Consider the following 19,225-nt stretch of genomic DNA (forward strand, 5'->3'; position numbering starts at 1 on the left):
CACCCTCTGTGTGAAAAACTTACCCCCAACATTTCCCCTGTACCTACCCCCCAGCACCTTAAACCTGTGTCCTCTCGTAGCAGACATTTCCAGCCTGGAAAAAAGCCTCTGAGAGTCCACCTGATCGATGCCTCTCAACATCTTATACACCTCTATTAGGTCTCCTCTCATCCTTCGTCTCTCCAAGGAGAAAAGACCGAGCTCTCTCAGCCTATCCTCATAAGGCATGCCACTCAATCCAGGCAACATCCTTGTAAATCTCCTCTGCACCCTTTCAATCTTTTCCACATCCTTCCTGTAATGAGGCGACCAGAACTGAGCACAGTACTCCAAGTGGGGTCTGACGAGGGTCTTATATAGCTGCATCATTATCCCCGGACTCCTAAACTCAATCCCTCGATTGATAAAGGCCAGCACACCATACGCCTTCTTAACCACCTCTTCCACCTGCAGGGCCCACTAAGGCAACATGTTCAAACTGACAGTAACTCCTTATGCCTCTGGCACCCCCAGTGTAGACTGGGAACTGAAAACACTCTGTATGCTGTTGTCAGACTTGTAAATAAAGGGAATTTGGTGAAGGGACTTCTGCCTCCGAGGATTTATTATAGACACATCGCTCGAATGGTTTGTTCTGCCTTTCGGAGTGACCCCTGGGCTGAAGTGGCACTCACCTTCTGGCAGGTCTGCAAGAATTCATCAATTGTTACCACTCCATCGTGGTTCCTGTCCATCTTCTGGGTGGGGGGGGGAATGGTGTGGTGGGAGAGGAGGACATAACAATTAGTTTCCGGATGCGTAGCGTATTGAAAATTGCAATGTGCATTTTTGTCCAGGTGCAACTACCCTACGCACTTGTACCAGCAGAGTGAGTCTGCTAGGAAGAGACGAGCAAAAGACCTCAGTCTAACAGCTCAGAGCAGTCCGAAGTCTAAATGTATCAAACTGTTTCGGTCCTGAGAACTTTACAAGGTTTAGCATCCTTTTGCGTAACCGTTATCAACTTTAATGTTTGCACCGTCGACTCAAAGTCACAATGTTGGGAGCTCCATTCCCACTCCAGGACAAAAGGAATCAAGGCTGACACTGTGCTGCAGCGCTGCGGGAGTGCTGCACTGTCAGTGGTGCTACCTTTCAAATGAGACGATAAACCGAGGGCCCGGGTTCCTATGTGAGTGAATGGAAAAGATCTCATGGCCCTATTTTGCAACTGCACTAAGTTGTTAGACGTAGATCTTTTGTTCGTCTCTTCCTAGCAGACTCCCTCTGCTGGTACAAGTTGCATTGGTTAACGCCAGGCTCCTGGCCAACCTTTGCCCTTCAATGAGCGTCGCGAACAGAAACAGATGATCTTGACTATATCATGCTACAGTTGGTGGGATCTTGCTGTGCACAAGATGGCTGCTGAGTTCCCTACATAATGTCACTGCACGTCTAATGAATCTCATTGGCTGCAAAGCCCTTTGAAGGGGAATGTGATTTGGACAGGCTGAGTGTGTGGGCATATGCCTGGCAGATGCAGTATAATGTGGATAAATGTGAGGTTATCCACTTCAGTAGCAATAATAGGAAGGCAGATTATTATCTGAATGGGTGTAAATTGAGAGAGGCGGATACTCAGCGAGACCTTGGAGTCCTCGTGCATCAGTCGCTGAAAGTAAGCGCGCAGGTACAGCAGGCAGTGAAGAAGGCAAATGGTATGTTGGCCTTCATAGCGAGAGGATTTGAGTATTGGAATAGGGATGTTTTGCTGCAATTGTATAGGGTGTTGGTGAGGCCACACCTGGAGTATCGTGTGCAGTTTTGGTGTCCTTATCTGAGGAAGGATGTCCTTGCTATTGAGGGAGTGCAGGGAAGGTTTACCAGGCTGATTCCTGGGATGGCAGATCTGTCATATGAGGAGAGACTAAGTCGGTTAGGATTATATTCACTGGAGTTTAGAAGAGTGAGAGGGGATCTCATAGAAACTTATAAAATTCTAACAGGATTAGACAGGGTAGATTCAGAAAGAATGTTCCCGATGGTGGGGGGAGTCCAGAACTAGGGGGTCATAGTTTGAGGATAAGGGGTAAACCTTTTAGGACTGAGGTGAGGAGAAATTTCTTCACCCAGAGGGTGGTGAATGTGTGGAATTCACTCCCACAGAAAGTAGTTGAGGCCAAAACGTTGTGTGATTTCAAGAAGGAATTAGACATCGCTCTTGGGGCTAAAGGGATCGAGGGATATGGGGGGGGGGAAGGGGGGGGGGATCAGGATATTGAATTTGATGATCAGCCAATGATCAAAATGAATGGTGGAGCAGGATCGAAGGGCCGAATGGCCTCCTCCTGCTTCTATGTTTCAATGGGGGGGGCACTACATAACTCTAAAGTCTCCTTTCTCTGTCCATACCTGGAAGAACTTTTCCATGTGTTCGATGGGTGCATCTTGATGCAGGATAGGATATGTATATTGGCCCATCATATTGTAGATTGATTGAATGATAGCTAACATCTCCTGTGGGGTGAAACACAATATAGGAGAACGTTATCCCGCAATAATACTGCTGTCCCAGTCAACCATCTGGGAATCTTAGAATCCTACAAGACAGAAAGAGGTTATTCGGCCCATCGAGTCCACACCGACAACAATCCCACCCAGGTCCTATCCCCATAACCCCATACATTTCCCCTAGCTAGTCCCCCTGACACTAAAGGACAATCTATCATGGCCAATCCCCCTAACCCGCACATCTTTGAACACTAAGGGGCAATTTAGCATGGCCAATCCACCTAACCTACACATCTTTGGACACTAAGGGGCAATTTATCATGGCCAATCCACCTAACCTGCACATCTTTGGACACTAAGGGGCAATTTAGCATGGCCAATCCTCCTAACCTGCACATCTTTGGACACTAAGGGGCAATTTAGCATGGCTAATCCACCTAACCCACACATCTTTGGACACTAAGGGACAATTTAGCATGGCCAATCCCTCTAACCTGCACATCTTTGGACACTAAGGGACAATTTAGCATGGCCAATCCACTTAACCTGCACATCTTTGGACACTAAGGGACAATTTAGCATTGCCAATCCACCTAACCTGCACATCTTTGGACACTAAGGGGCAATTTAGCATGGCCAATCCTCCTAACCTGCACATCTTTGGACACTAAGGGGCAATTTAGCATGGCTAATCCACCTAACCCACACATCTTTGGACACTAAGGGACAATTTAGCATGGCCAATCCCTCTAACCTGCACATCTTTGGACACTAAGGGACAATTTAGCATGGCCAATCCACTTAACCTGCACATCTTTGGACACTAAGGGACAATTTAGCATTGCCAATCCACCTAACCTGCACATCTTTGGACACTAAGGGGCAATTTAGCATGGCCAATCCCCCTAACCTGCACATCTTTGGACACTAAGGGACAATTTAGCATGGCCAATCCCCCTAACCTGCACATCTTTGGACACTAAGGGACAATTTAGCATGGCCAATCCCTCTAACCTGCACATCTTTGGACACTAAGGGACAATTTAGCATGGCCAATCCACTTAACCTGCACATCTTTGGACACTAAGGGGCAATTTAGCATTGCCACCTAACCTGCACATCTTTGGACACTAAGGGACAATTTAGCATGGCCAATCCACTTAACCTGCACATCTTTGGACACTAAGGGACAATTTAGCATGGCCAATCCACCTAACCTGCACATCTTTAGACACTAATGGGCAATTTAGCATGGCCAATCCTCCTAACCTGCACATCTTTGGACACTAATGGGCAATTTAGCATGGCCAATCCACCTAACCCGCACATCTTTGGACATTAAGGGACAATTTAGCATGGCCAATCCACCTGACCTACACTCCTTTAATTGTGGGAGGAAACCCACGCAGATACAGGAAGAACGTGCAGACTCCACACAGACAGTGACCCAAACCGGGAATCGCACCCAGGTCCCTGCTGAGTCGGTTGAGGCTTGATGGGCTGAATGGCCTCCTACTGCACTGTTGGGAGTCTGAGGGCGGGATTTTCCGGCCACGCTCACCCCAAGGTTGGAACTTTGCGTGATCTGCTACGATGGCGGGCAGGACTGGTAAAACTTCGCCCTGCGGACTCTGTTCTTGCACACTAGCATTCATGCACTAGGATGCCCAGATCCCTCTACACATCAGCGCTAAACATTTAATTGATTCGTCTGGGTTAATGTGAAGTCAGATAATTGCATAATTAAGGATTGCGAATAAATGGGAATAAACTATTTATATATATTTCCAAAACCTACAAGGTACAGGACGTTTCCCAGATACATTTCAGGGAGATTTTATCTCCGACATTGTATGAGGTGTGGGTCCCCTACCTCCTTGGTGATATAACCATCCTTGTTGATGTCGTACAGATTGAATGTCCAGTTGAGTTTCTCATGCACAGTCCCACGCAATAACACGGAAAGTCCAATCACAAAATCCTGAGGAGACGGGGAGAAGGATGGACACTTAATTAATACAGAACTGGCTTGGTTAGAGAAGACAGAAAGTAGCGGTGGAAGGGTGTTTTTCAGAATGGAGATCTCTAGCCAGTGGCGTTCCGCAGGGACCAGTGCTGGGACCTCTGTGGTTTGTAATATATATATATAAATGATCTGGAAGAAAATGTGGGGAGGCTTTGATTGGTAAGTCTGTGGATGACACACGAAAAGCGGTGGAGTTGCTGATAGCGCCGGGGATTGTCAGAGGATACAGCAGGATATAGATCGATTGGAGACTCGGGCACAGAAACGGCAGATGGAGTTTAATCCGGACAAATGCGAGCAGATGCATTTTGGAGGATGAAATTTAGGTGTGAATTATACTGTAAATGGCAGAACCCTGAGGAACATTAACATACTTGGAGGGCCGAAGGGCCTGTTTCCTGTGCTATACAGAGGGATCTGGGCGTGCTGGCCTACAGTTCCCTAAAAGTGCCAACACAGATGGATAAGGTGGTCAAGAAGGCATATGGCATGCTTGACTTCATCGGCCGGGCATCGAGTTGGCAAGCTATGTTCCTAAAAGTGCCAACACATAGAACATAGATAGAACAGTACATAGAACAGTACAGCACCGAACAGGCCCTTCGGCCCACGATGTTGTGCCGAGCTTTATCTGAAACCAAGATCAAGCTATCTCACTCCCTATCATCCTGGTGTGCTCCATGTGCCTATCCAATAACCGCTTAAATGTTCCTAAAGTGTCTGACTCCACAGATGGATAAGGTGGTCAAGAAGGCGTATGGCATGCTTGACTTCATCGGCCGGGCATCGAGTTGGCAAGCTATGTTACAACTGTATAAAGATTTAGTTAGGCCGCATTTGCGTGCAGTTCTGGTCGCTACCAGAAGGACGTGGGGAAGCTTTGGAGAGAGTGTAAAGAAGGTTCACCAGGATGTTGCCGGGTCTCGAGGGTGTCGGCTATGGGGAGAGGTTGGATAAACTGGGATTGTTTTCACTGGAAAGACAGAGGTTGAGGGGAGACCTGATAGAGGGTCTACAAAATGATGAGAGGCACAGACAGGGTGGATAGTCAGAGGCTGTTTCCCCAGGGTGGAAGTGTCAATTACAAGGGGGCACAGGTTCAAGGGGGAAAGTTTAAGGGAGATGTGTGGGGGAAGTTTTTCACGCAGAGAGTGGTGGGTGCCTGGAACGCGCTGCCAGAGGAGGTGGTGGAAGGAGGAACATTAGCAACAGTTAAGAGGTATTTGGCTGGGTCCATGAATAGGGAGGGAATAGAGGGATAGAAATCATGTGTCGGTGCAGGCTTGGTGGGCCGAAGGGCCTGTTCCTGTGCTGTATTGGTATTTGTTCTATGTTCTGTCAAAATGCCAGACCATTAGACAACCCCCCACCAAGTCTGCGTAGACCAACATTGGATCTTGGACACCTGGCGCTTAGCTCTCTTTCTCTCTCTTGCCTTGTCCTGGATCTCTGGAGCTTAACCCTCCAACACAGAACCTGAACTGCGAGGAGGGTCTTGTGGCACAAAGGGTTAGAGACCCCGTCTCGGCACCCAGAGGATCGGGGTTCGAGTCCCATCCCAGGACTTGGCCAATGTAATGGTGTCCATTGCGTGGAGTATTGAGTGCAGTTTTGGTGTCCTTATCTGAGGAAGGATGTCCTTGCTATAGAGGGAGCGCAGCAAAGGTTTACCAGGCTGATTCCTGGGATGACGGGTCTGTCATATGAGGAGAGACTAAGTCGGTTAGGATTATATTCATTGGAGCTTAGAAGAGTGAGAGGGGATCGCATAGAAACTTATAAAATTCTAACAGGATTAAACAGGGTAGATTCAGAAAGAATGTTCCCAATTGTGGGGGAGTCCAGAACTAGGGGTCGGAGTTTAAGGAATAGGGTTAAATGGTGAGTAGAAATTTCTTCACCCAGAGGGTGGTGAATGTGCGGAATTCACTCCCACAGAAAGTAGTTGGAGCCAAAACATTGTTTTGGGGCAACACGGTGGCACAGAACTGCTGCCCCACTGCGCCAGGGACCCGGGTTCAATTCCCGGCTTGGGTCACTGTCTGTGTGGAGTTTGCACATTCTCCCCGTGTCCGCGTGGGTTTCCTCCGGGTGCTCCAGTTTCCTCCCACAGTCCAAAGATGTGCGGGTTAGGTGGATTGGCCATTGCTAAATTGACCCTTAGTGTCAGGGGGATTAGCAGGGTAAGTATGTGGGGTTGCGGGGATAGGCCTGGGTGGGATTGTGGTCGGTGCAGACTCGATGGGCCGAATGGCCTCCTTCTGCACTGTAGGGATTCTATGATTTCAAGAAGAAATTAGATATCGCTCTTGGGGCTTAAGGGATCGAGGGATATGGAGAGGAAGGAGGGGGATCAGGATATTGAATTTGATGATCAGCCATGATCAAAATGAATGGCGGAGCAGGCTTGAAGGGCCGAATGGCCTCCTCCTGCTTCTAGTTTCTATAATGCGGCAAAAATAGGTCAAAGATGCTTACCCAACGCTCGCCAATGGAAGGCAGCAAGGATGGGTGAGATTCCAGATGGCTGGAAGATTGGAGTGTCTCCCATTCTTATCCATCTCGGAATGACACTGGAGCACATCACTCCAATCCATGTTTAGCTGGGAGTTTCCCAACCAAAGATGGTACCAAATAGCTGGGCATTGATTCAGTTCAGCAGAAAAACTGGAATTATTCCTGTTAAGGCATTAGACATTAAGTGGAAAGCAGATGAGGAGTTTGAGTTTGTACTCGATGGAGTTGAGAAGAATGAGGGGGGCATCTCATTGAAACTTACAGAATACTGAGAGGCCTGGATAGCGTGGACGTGGGGAAGATGTTTCCATGAGTCGGAGAGACTCGGATCCAAGGGGCACAGCCTCAGAGTAAAGGGACGACCTTTTAGAACCGAGATGAGGAGGAATTTCTTCAGGGTTTGGTGAATCTGTGGAATTCATTGCCACAGAGGGAGCCGGCTCACTGAGTGTATTTAAGACAGAGATAGATAGGTTCTTGATTGGTAAGGGAGTCAAAGGTTGCAGGGAAAAGGCGGGAGAATGGGGTTGAGAAACTTGTTAGCCATGATCGAACGGCCGAGTGGACCCAATGGGCCGAATGGCCTAATTTTCCTCCTATATCTTCTGGTCTTTATGAAGCTTTGCAGAAACCTCTGGGCAATACAAGTTCCCAGATTTGACATCATTTGGTGGGGATTCCTGTCGGGAATGGTAGTGGAAGCGGATACGGCAGTGACCTTTAAGGGGACAAATACATGAATAGGATGGGAATACAGGGATCTGGTCCCCGGAAGGGGAGGGGGTTTTAGTTCAGACGGGCAGCATGGTCGGTGCAGGCTTGGAAGGCCGGAGGGCCTGTTCCTGTGCTGTAATTTTCTTTGTTCTTTGGACGTACACTGGGAAAGTATTAACGCACAGGACTCCAGAGAGGTTGGCGACAATAGGGGGAAGGGTCGCGATCGAGAGTTGACCGTTCTGGCAAAGAGCCAGAGCGGGACGGATGGGCTGAATGGCCGCCCTCTGTGCCGTAGGATTCCAGGTGTCACCGGTGCCGATCTTCCTCTGCCCGCCGGCCTCTCACCTCAAACCGAATCGCCCCGCTGCGGTCCATGTCGAAGGCATTGAAGAGGAAATGTGCATAGGTGGTCGCGTCTGAAAGAAGAGTGGGGAAGGTTCACTTTGCTGCACTTATTCGTGACAATCAACCCCAAATCCACACAAAAACACTCCATTACAATTCCAGCATCTTCCTACCAATGTGGCAAAGGATGAATTGGATGACTCACACACTCCAGTATAACTACCGTCTGCACATTCAACAGCCAATATTTGAATGGGATGTGGGCATCGCTGGTCCCAGCATTTATTGCCCATCCCTACTTACCCCTTGAGAAGGTGGTGGGTAAGCCGCCATCTTGAAGGACTGCAGTCATAGAGTCATAGAATCCCTACACTGCAGAAGAAGGCCATTCGGCCCATCGATGCCTGCACCGACAACTATCCCGCCCTATTCCCCATAACCCCACATATTTACCCTGCTAACCCCCCTCACACTAGGGTCAATTTAGCATGGCCAATCCACCTAACCTGCACATCTTTGGACACTAAGGGGCAATTTAGCATGGCCAATCAACCTAACCCGCACATCTTTGAACACTAAAAGGCAATTTAGCATGGCCAATCCACCTAACCTGCACATCTTTGGACACTAAGGGGCAATTTAGCATGGCCAATCCACCTAACCTACACATCTTTGGACACTAAGGGGCAATTTAGCATGGCCAATCCACCTAACCTACACATCTTTGGACACTAAGGGGCAATTTAGCATGGCCAATCCACCTAGCCTACACATCTTTGGACACTAAGGGGCAATTTAGCATGGCCAATCCACCTAACCTACACATCTTTGGACACTAAGGGGCAATTTAGCATGGCCAATCAACCTAACCCGCACATCTTTGAACACTAAAAGGCAATTTAGCATGGCCAATCTACCTAACCTACACATCTTTGGACTGTGCGAGGAAACCGGAGCACCCGGAGGAAACCCACGCAGACACAGGGAGAACGTGCAGACTCCGCACAGACAGTGACCCGAGCGGGGAATCGAACCCTGGTCCCTGGTGCTGTGAGGCAGCGGTGCTAACCACTGTGCCACCGTGCTGCCCCATGTAACAGTTTCCAAGGTTCTATGAAATAATTAGGTCGGGTTAGTATAAAGCTGAATATTTCACTGATAAATTATGCTATCAAACGATGGGGATGAGGAGACATTTCTTCACCCAAAGAGTGGTGAGCCTGTGGAATTCATTACCACAGGAAGTAGTTGATGCCAAAACATTGAACGTATTCAAGAGGCGGCTGGATATAGCACTTGGGGAGAATGGGATCAAAGGTTATGGGCCTCTGACGCAAATCTTTGTCTCGTCACTGGACACAGGTGAGGTCCCAGAGGATTGGAGGATAGCCAATGTGGTCCCGTTATTTAAGAAGGGTAGGAAGGATAACCCGGGTAATTATAGGCCGGTGAGCTTGACGTCCGTGGTGGGGAAGTTGTTGGAGAAGATTCTTAAAGATAGGATGTATGCGCATTTAGAAAGGAATAAACTCATTAACGATAGTCAACATGGTTTTGTGAGAGGGAGGTCATGCCTCACGAACCTGGTGGTGTTTTTTGAAGAAGTGACCAAAATGGTTGACGAAGGAAGGGCCGTGGATGTTGTTTATATGGACTTTAGTAAAGCGTTTGACAAAGTCCCTCATGGTAGGCTAGTGAAAAAGGTTGGATCCCATGGGATAAAGGGGGAGGTGGCTAGATGGGTGGAGAACTGGCTTGGTCATAGAAGACAGAGGGTGGTAGTGGAAGGATCTTTTTCCGGCTGGAGGCCTGTGACTAGTGGTGTACCGCAGGGCTCTGTATTGGGACCTCTGCTGTTTGTGATTTATATAAATGATCTGGAAGAAGGAGTAACTGGGGTGATCAGTAAGTTTGCGGACGACACAAAACTGGCAGGACTTGCAGATAGTGAGGAACATTGTCAGAGGCTACAGAAAGATATAGATAGGCTGGAAATTTGGGCAAGGAAATGGCAGATGGAGTTCAATCCTGATAAATGCAAAGTGATGCATTTTGGTGGGAATAATGTAGGGAGGAGCTACACGATAAATGGAAGAACCATAAAGGGTGTAGAGACGCAGAGGGACCTGGGTGTGCAAGTCCACAGATCTTTGAAGGTGACGTCACAGGTGGAGAAGGTGGTGAAGAAGGCATATGGCATGCTTGCCTTTATAGGACGGGGCATAGAGTATAAAAGTTGGGGTCTGATGTTGCAGATGTATAGAACGTTGGTTCGGCCGCATTTGGAATACTGCGTCCAGTTCTGGTCGCCACACTACCAGAAGGACGTGGAGGCTTTGGAGAGAGTACAGAGGAGGTTTACCAGGATGTTGCCTGGTATGGAGGGGCTTGGTTATGAGGAGAGATTGGGGAAACTGGGGTTGTTCTCCTTGGAAAGACGGAGGATGAGGGGAGACTTAATAGAGGTGTATAAAATTATGAAAGGCATAGATAGGGTGAACGGTGGGAAGCTTTTCCCCGGGTCGGTGGTGACGTTCACGAGGGGTCATAGGTTCAAGGTGAAGTGGGGGAGGTTTAACACAGATATCAGAAGGACATATTTCACACAGAGGGTCGTGGTGGCCTGGAATGTGTTGCCGGGCAAGGTGGTGGAGGCGGACACACTGGGAACGTTTAAGACTTATCTAGACAGCTATATGAACGGAGTGGGAATGGAGGGATACAAAAGAGTGATCTAGTTTGGACCAGGGAGCGGCGCGGGCTAATTGTTCCTGGTTTCTCGTTTCAAGGCTTCATTCTACGATCATCTTGCTGGTGCCAGTACAGAGTGAGACTGCGGATAGTTGGGAACCTGTCTCGGGGGCAGGGGATTCATATGGTGTTCGTGGAAGTGGAAATGACTAGGGTTGGGAAGCATTTTCCGATCGGGGCCATTGTGATCTCCTGGACTCGTTTCGATCGCCTCAGGGGGTCGGAGAGGAATTTCCCAGATTTTTTTTCCCCATATTGGCCCTGGGGTTTTTCACTCTGGGTTTTCGCCTCTCCCTGGAGATCACATGGTCTGGAATGGGGGGGTGGGGGTAAGTTAATAGGTTGTAATGAACAAAGCATCGTAGCTGTGAGGGACAGCTCGGTGGATAGGATATTGGTATGTAGATAGGCTGGAAAATTGGGTGGGGATCCTGGATTCAGGATTCAATCCTGGACCGGGGAGCGGCGCGGGCTTGGAGGGCCGAAGGGCCTGTTCCTGTGCTGTATTGTTCTTTGTTTGTTCTTTGTTCTTTGTTATGGGGAGAAAGCAGGATTAGGCTATTGAGTTGGACGATCAGCCATGATGGTGATGAATGGCGGAGCAGGCTCGAAGGGCCGAATGGCCTCCTCCTTCTCCTATCTTCTATGTTTCTATGTTTGAAAAGTATTTCATTGGCTATACATGGGATACCTTGCACGGAATGTTCTGGACTTGGGGCGATCGCGGCCGGTAAACCCGCCCCTCTGAGTTATCAGAATATTACTTCATGCGATCATGGAGTGAGTTTATTTTCCTACCTCCTTGTGGGAAGAACTGGGAGTAAATGGCTTTGAATGTTTCCTCGTCCACCATCCCACTGGGACACTCCTGTGGAAATACGAAAAGTTCCGGGTTACGCCCCTGCCTCTTGTCTCCGAATTTCGCAATCCCGTCTTGCGGGATAGCGAGAGTGCGTCGCAGCGCGAGGAGGGATAGGCTGCGAATTCTCCAACTGCCGGCCTGCGCTTTATCCTGTTTGAGACATTCCCTCGTCCATGTCCATCCCGGCTTTGGTTATATCCAACAACCGCTCTGCCTGGGGCAGAGAATTCCCCAGATGATCCACAATTCTTTCATAGAATCCCTACAGCGCAGAAGGAGGCCATTCAGCCCATCGAGTCTGCACTGACAACAATCCCACCCAGGCCCTATCCCCACAACCCTACTTACTTACCCTGCTAAGCCCCATGACTAAGGGGCAATTTAGCATGGCCAATCCCCCTAACCCACACATCTTTGGACACTAAGGGGCAATTTAGCATGGCCAATACCCCGAACCCGCACATCTTTGGACACTAAGGGGCAATTTAGCATGGCCAATCCACCTAACCTGCACATCTTTGGACACTAAGGGGCAATTTAGCATTGCCAATCCACCTAACCTACACATCTTTGGACACAAAGGGGCAATTTAGCATGGCCAATACCCCGAACCCGCACATCTTTGGACACTAAGGGGCAATTTAGCATGGCCAATCCACCTAACCTGCACATCTTTGGACACTAAGGGGCAATTTAGCATGGCCAATCCACCTAACCTGCACATCTTTGGACACTAAGGGGCAATTTAGCATGGCCAATCCACCGAACCTGCACATCTTTGGGCACTAAGGGGTAATTTAGCATGGCCAATCCACCTAACCCGCACATCTTTGGACACAAAGGGGCAATTTAGCATGGCCAATCCACCTAACCTGCAAATCTTTGGACACGAAGGGGCAATTTAGCATGGCCAATCCACCTAACCTGCACATCTTTGGACACTAAGGCACAATTTAGCACAGCCAATCCCCCTAACCTATACATTTTTGGACTGTGGGAGGAAACCAGAGCACCCGGAGGAAACCCACGCAGACACGGGAAGAACGTGCAGACTCCACACAGACAGTGACCCGAGCCGGGAATCGAACCCGGCTCCCTTGACGCTGTGAGGCAGCAGTGCTAACCACTGTGCCACCGTGCCGTGCTCCTCATCTCCGCCTTCGTTTGGAGTCCCTTTATTCCGAAACTGCGCTCCCCCCGCCCTCTCCTCAATCTCGATTCTCTCGTGGGGGGGGGGGGGGGGGGGGCAGAAAGAAACTAAGGGGGGAATTTTCCCATCCTGCCCACCATGGGAATGGTAGCGGGCGGGATTTTGCGGTGTTGGGGGTGAGTGCGACCAGAAAAAAATCCCACCCATCATCTCAGGATCTTACACCATACAGGGGATGCTGACAGGCCTTACGTACGTTCTTGAAGCCTCTGTAAAGTGATTGGATCTCCTTCTTGGTGAACTTAGTCCTTGCCCGCAACTCATTCAGTCCCTCGGGCTGGTGCCTCACCGTTGACAGTTCCTCATCAATCTCCTCACTGTCTGTGGAGAGATGGAAGAATTGAATCCAGGCGGCGAAAAGCCTAAATAACTAGGCCCACTTATCGACCGACCCTCCCTATCTCCGTGGGAGCATTTTTTTTATTCTTTAAGCATCGGTTCACAACCAGGAGTGAAAAATATTTCATGCCTTTGCCTCAGAAGGTGAGGGGAACAAGACTCTGAGACTTTAGCCCAATGACAGTAAGAGATTCGATCTTAAAAGAACTGGGATCACAATGCAATCGCAACCACAATCATTAGAAATTGATTAATATTCATCGATTCACTTTTATATCTGAAACATATATTTGTATCTGCTAGTTTTTTAATAAGATTTGGGGGTGTCTAAGGGGGTTTAACTGAGGGGAGCCTGGGTTCCCATGGCATTGGGCCTTTCTATTTACGTGCCAGGCCTAAGCCTGGAATTTTGGATAGCTTTGGCGCCATCTTCCCATCATGCCTGACTAATGCAGGAACGTTAGGACCATCGAATCCTTCGGTGGTGAAGGAGGTCATTCGGCCCATCGAGTCTGCACCGACCAAAATCCCACCCAGGCCCTATCCCCATAACCCCCTTGCATTTACCCTAGCTACTCCCCCTGACATTAAGGGGCAATTTAGTATGGCCAATCCATCTAACCTGCACATCTTTGGACACTAAGGGGCAATTTAGCACGGCCAATCCCCCTAATCTACACATCTTTGGACACTAAGGGGCAATTTAGCATGGCCAATCCACCAGACCGACACATCTTTGGATACTAAGGGGCAACTTACCATGGCCAATCCACCTAACCTGCACATCTTTGGACACTAAGGGACCATTTACCATGGCCAATCCACCTAACCTACACAGCTTTGGACACCAAGGGGCAATTTAGCATGGCCAATTTCCCTAACTTGCACATCTTTGGACACTAAGGGGCAATTTAGCATGGCCAATCCACCGGACCGACACATCTTTGGATACTAAGGGGCAACTTACCATGGCCAATCCACCTAACCTGCACATCTTTGGACACTAAGGGGCAATTTAGCATGGCCAATCCACCTAACCTGCACATCTTTGGACACTAAGGGGCAATTTAGCATGTCCAATCCACCTCACCTACATTTCTTCAGATGTGGGAGGAAACCGGAGCACCCGGTGGAAACCCACGCAGACACGGGGAGAACGTGCAGACTCCACACTGACAGTGACCCAAGTCAGGAATTGAACCCACGTCCCTGGCGCTGAGAGGCAGCAGTGCTAACCACTGTGTCGCCCTGTTGGGAGGATCGATACTGCGTCTGGTAGGTCACATCGCAGACGCACTTTCCTTGCCCATCAAGCCCTGAGGCAGGAATCGAACCGACATCGCCCAGTCTTAAATTCTATCCTTATCTTGTAGTTCCTTCATGGCCTGGATTCACATGGTCCCCACCCAGCTCCCCACCCCACCCCGACCGATTTTGGCCGTCTTGCCCTACTCCCACTACAGCATGGATGTCAACTGCACGGGACAAGCGAATTATCCAGCATCCGTTTTCAACCTGCCGACCTCCATGAGGGAATTGGATCTGGACCCACATGAAACAACAATTCTTTTCTCCATGGATATTTTGCCCTGTGAATCATTCTTTCCTTCCCGAATCCTCTGTTACTGTATGGGTCCGGTGGGGGGGAGGGGGGGCGTGCAACAGAGCGAACCTCACCCACCTTGTTTCGAATGCGCGTGAATAAACTAACCCTCTGAGTTCATCCAATCACAAGAGGGGTTATTAATAGAAACTTGGAATGCAGCCAAGCCGAGGGGATGGGAAATACGTCGTCACTTACAAAGGGGGAAGCAAATCAGAAACACCTTCCTGTTTGCGGGTGGGTGTTTGTTTAAATTAGCCCCGCCGCCCCCCTGTCTAGAACGATATGAGCACCGCAACTGGGCTAATGCGAGGAGTCTTGCTAGCTGGCTTTCCACAGAGTTCCTTCTTCCATTCCCGTCAGATCGAATGTCACTGCCAACTCTATTTTTAATCCACATTGTGCTCAAAATAGCCGGGAGTGGAATCGCATCCTTGCCTGATCAGAAACTGCGCTATAAATAGCGCAGGAACGCAATGACCCCCCGCCCCGATACTACGCCGACTGACTGAATCGGGCTGGGAGGCGCTTGTGTTTATGTTGGCGAGACAAAAACCCACGCCACACGCCAGGCATCTGAGCGTGGGCTCACCCGGCGATACTGGCACAGCACGGGCAAGAAACAACGTGAGAGACACTGTACCCTATAGTCAGTGTGAGTGTAACTGTACACTATAGAGAGTCAGTGTGAGTGAGACTGTACCCAATAGAGAATCAGTGTGAGAGAGACTGTATCCGATAGAGAGTCAGTGCGAGAGAGACTGTATCCTATAGAGAGTCAGTGTGAGAGAGACTGTATCCTATAGAGAATCAGTGTGAGAGAGACTGTATCCAATAGAGAATCAGTGTGAGAGAGACTGTATCCTATAGAGAGTCAGTGCGAGAGAGACTGTATCCTATAGAGAATCGGTGTGAGAGAGACTGTATCCTATAGAGAGACAGTGTGAGAGAGACTGTATCCAATAGAGAATCAGTGTGAGAGAGACTGTATCCTATAGAGAGTCAGTGTGAGAGAGACTGTATCCTATAGAGAGTCAGTGTGAGTGAGACTGTACCCAATAGAGAATCAGTGTGAGAGAGACTGTATCCTATAGAGAGGCAGTGTGAGAGAGACTGTATCCTATAGAGAGTCAGTGTGAGAGAGACTGTACCCTATAGAGAATCGGTGTGAGAGAGACTGTATCCCATAGAGAGACAGTGTGAGAGAGACTGTATCCTATAGAGAATCAGTGTGAGAGAGACTGTATCCTATAGAGAGTCAGTGTGAGAGAGACTGTATCCTATAGAGAGTCAGTGTGAGAGAGACTGTACCCTATAGAGAATCGGTGTGAGAGAAATTGTATCCTATAGAGAGACAGTGTGAGAGAGACTGTATCCTATAGAGAGTCAGTGTGAGAGAGACTGTATGCTATAGAGAATCAGTGTGAGAGAGACTGTATCCTATAGAGAGACAGTGTGAGAGAGACTGTATCCTACAGAGAGTCAGTGTGAAAGAGACTGTATCCTATAGAGAATCAGTGTGAGTGAAACTGTATCCTATAGAGAGTCAGTGTGAGTGTAACTGTACCCTATAGAGAGTCAGTGTCAGAAAGACTGTACCCTATAGAGAGTCAGTGTGAGTGTAACTGTACCCTATAGAGAGTCAGTGTCAGAAAGACTGTACCCTATAGAGAGTCAGTGTGAGAGACTGTATCCTATAGAGAGTCAGTGTGAGTGAGACTGTATCCTATAGAGTGACAATGCGAGAGAGACTGTATCCTATAGAGAGTCAGTGTCAGAAAGTCTGTACCCTATAGATAGTCAGTGTGAGTGAGACTGTATCCTATAGAAAGACAGTGCGAGAGAGACTGTATCCTCTAGAGAGTCAGCGTCAGAAAGACTGTACCCTATAGAGAGTCAGTGTGAGAGAGACTGTACCCTATAGAGTGTCAGTGTGAGAGAGACTGTACCCAATAGAGTGTCAGTGTGAGAGAGACTGTACCCAATAGAGAGTCAGTGTCAGAAAGACTGTACCCTATAGAGAGTCGGTGTGAGAGAGACTGTATCCTATAGAGAGTCAGTGTGAGTGAAACTGTATCCTATAGAGAGTCAGTGTGAGAGACTGTATCCTACAGAGAGCCAGTGTGAGAGAGACTGTACCCTATAGAGAGTCAGTGTCAGAAAGACTGTACCCTATGGAAAGTCAGTGTGAGTGAGACTGTATGCTATAGCGAGTTAGTGTGAGTGTTACTGTACCCTATAGAGAGTCAGTGTGAGTAAGACTGTATCCTAGACTGTGTCAGTGTGAGTGCAACTGTACCCTACACAGTGTCAGTGTGAGAGAGACTGCACTCCATAAAGAGTCAGTGTGAGAGAGACTGTACCCTATCAAGAGTCAGTGTGAGTGAGACTGTTTCCAATGGAGTGTCAGTGTGAGTGAAACTGTTTCCAATGGAGTGTCAGTGTGAGTGAAACTGCAACCTTTAGAGAGTCAGTGTGAGTGAGACTGTACCCTATAGAGAGACAGTGTGAGTGAGACTGTATCCTATAGAAAGTCAGTGTGAGAGAGACTGTATCCTATAGAGAGTCAGTGTGAGAGAGGCTGTATCCTATAGAGAGTCAGTGTGGGACTGTATCCTATAGAGAGTCAGTGTGAGTGAAACTGTATCCTATAGAGAGTCAGTGTGAGAGAGACTGTATCCTATAGAGAGTCAGTGTGAGAGAGACTGTATCCTATAGAGAGTCAGTGTGAGAGAGACTGTATCCTATAGTCAGTGTGAGAGAGACTGTACCCTATAGAGTGTCAGTGTGCATGAAACTGTATCCTATAGAGAGTCAGTGTGAGAGAGACTGTATCCTATAGAGAGTCAGTGTGAGAGAGACTGTACCCTATAGTCAGTGTGAGTGAGACTGTATCCTATAGAGAGTCAGCGTGAGTGAAACTGTATCCTATAGAGAGTCAGTGTGAGAGAGACTGTACCCTAGAGTCAGTGTGAGTGAGACTGTATCCTATAGAGAGTCAGTGTGAGTGAAACTGTATCCTACAGAGAGTCAGTGTGAGAGAGACTGTATTCTATAGAGTCAGTGTGAGAGAGACTGTATCCTATAGAGAGTCAGTGTGAGAGAGACTGTATCCTATAGAGAGTCAGTGTGAGTGAAACTGTATCCTATAGAGAGTCAGTGTGAGAGAGACTGTACCCTATAGAGAGTCAGTGTGAGTGAAACTGTATTCTATAGATTCAGTGTGAGAGACTGTATCCTATAGAGAGTCAGTGTGAGTGAGACTGTATCCTATAGAGAGTCAGTGTGAGTGAGACTGTATCATATAGAGAGTCAGTGTGAGCGAGACTGTATCCTATAGAGAGTCAGTGAGAGTGAGACTGTACCCTATAGAGAGTCAGTGTGAGTGAGATTGTATCCTATAGAGAGTCAGTGTGAGTGAGACTGTACCCTATAGAGAGTCAGTGTGAGTGAGACTGTATCCTATAGAGAGTCAGTGTGAGTGAGACTGTACCCTATAGAGAGTCAGTGTGAGAGAGACTGTACCCTATAGAGAGTCAGTGTGAGTGAGACTGTATCCTATAGAGTCAGTGTGAGTGAAACTGTATCATATAGAGAGTCAGTGTGAGCGAGACTGTATCCTATAGAGAGTCAGTGAGAGTGAGACTGTACCCTATAGAGAGTCAGTGTGAGTGAGATTGTATCCTATAGAGAGTCAGTGTGAGTGAGACTGTACCCTATAGAGAGTCAGTGTGAGTGAGACTGTATCCTATAGAGAGTCAGTGTGAGTGAGACTGTACCCTATAGAGAGTCAGTGTGAGTGAGACTGTACCCTATAGAGAGTCAGTGTGAGTGAGACTGTATCCTATGGAGAGTCAGTGTGAGAGAGACTGTACCCTATAGAGAGTCAGTGTGAGAGAGACTGTACCCTATAGAGAGTCAGTGTGAGTGAGACTGTATCCTATAGAGAGTCAGTGTGAGAGAGGCTGTATCCTATAGAGAGTCAGTGTGAGTGAGACTGTACCCTATAGAGAATCAGTGTGAGAGCGACTGTACCCTATAGAGAGTCAGTGTGAGAGAGGCTGTATCCTATAGAGAGTCAGTGTGAGAGCGACTGTATCCTATAGAGAGTCAGTGTGAGAGAGGCTGTATCCTATAGAGAGTCAGTGTGAGAGCGACTGTACCCTATAGAGAGTCAGTGTGAGAGAGGCTGTATCCTATAGAGAGTCAGTGTGAGAGCGACTGTACCCTATATAGAGTCAATGTGAGTGAGAGTGTACGGGTATAGGGTCCGGGTGGGAATGTGGTCGCTGCAGACGCGATGGCTCGAATGGCCTCCTTCTGCACTGTAGGGATTCTATGATACCTAACTTTGTGCCCTCTGCA

At 48.4% G+C, this 19,225-nt stretch overlaps 2 protein-coding genes across 2 annotated transcripts in view; both read right to left on the reverse strand.

Annotated features, from left to right (window-relative positions):
- dock5 (dedicator of cytokinesis 5) overlaps positions 1 to 19,225 on the reverse strand; it is a 293,002-nt gene that overhangs the window by 267,108 nt on the left and 6,669 nt on the right. The window lies entirely within an intron of this gene.
- Positions 1 to 19,225, reverse strand: part of LOC144510068 (calsenilin-like) — a 66,241-nt gene that overhangs the window by 2,450 nt on the left and 44,566 nt on the right. The window contains exons 2-7 of the mRNA XM_078239301.1: positions 13,115 to 13,239; positions 11,645 to 11,714; positions 8,096 to 8,166; positions 4,364 to 4,471; positions 2,392 to 2,496; positions 675 to 737 (exon numbers count right to left, since the gene is read on the reverse strand). Coding sequence (XP_078095427.1) covers positions 675 to 737; positions 2,392 to 2,496; positions 4,364 to 4,471; positions 8,096 to 8,166; positions 11,645 to 11,714; positions 13,115 to 13,239 — 542 coding nt within the window. The remainder of the gene's footprint in view (positions 1 to 674; positions 738 to 2,391; positions 2,497 to 4,363; positions 4,472 to 8,095; positions 8,167 to 11,644; positions 11,715 to 13,114; positions 13,240 to 19,225) is intronic.

Source organism: Mustelus asterias, chromosome 22 (assembly GCF_964213995.1).
Source record: "Mustelus asterias chromosome 22, sMusAst1.hap1.1, whole genome shotgun sequence".
NCBI lineage: Eukaryota > Metazoa > Chordata > Chondrichthyes > Carcharhiniformes > Triakidae > Mustelus > Mustelus asterias.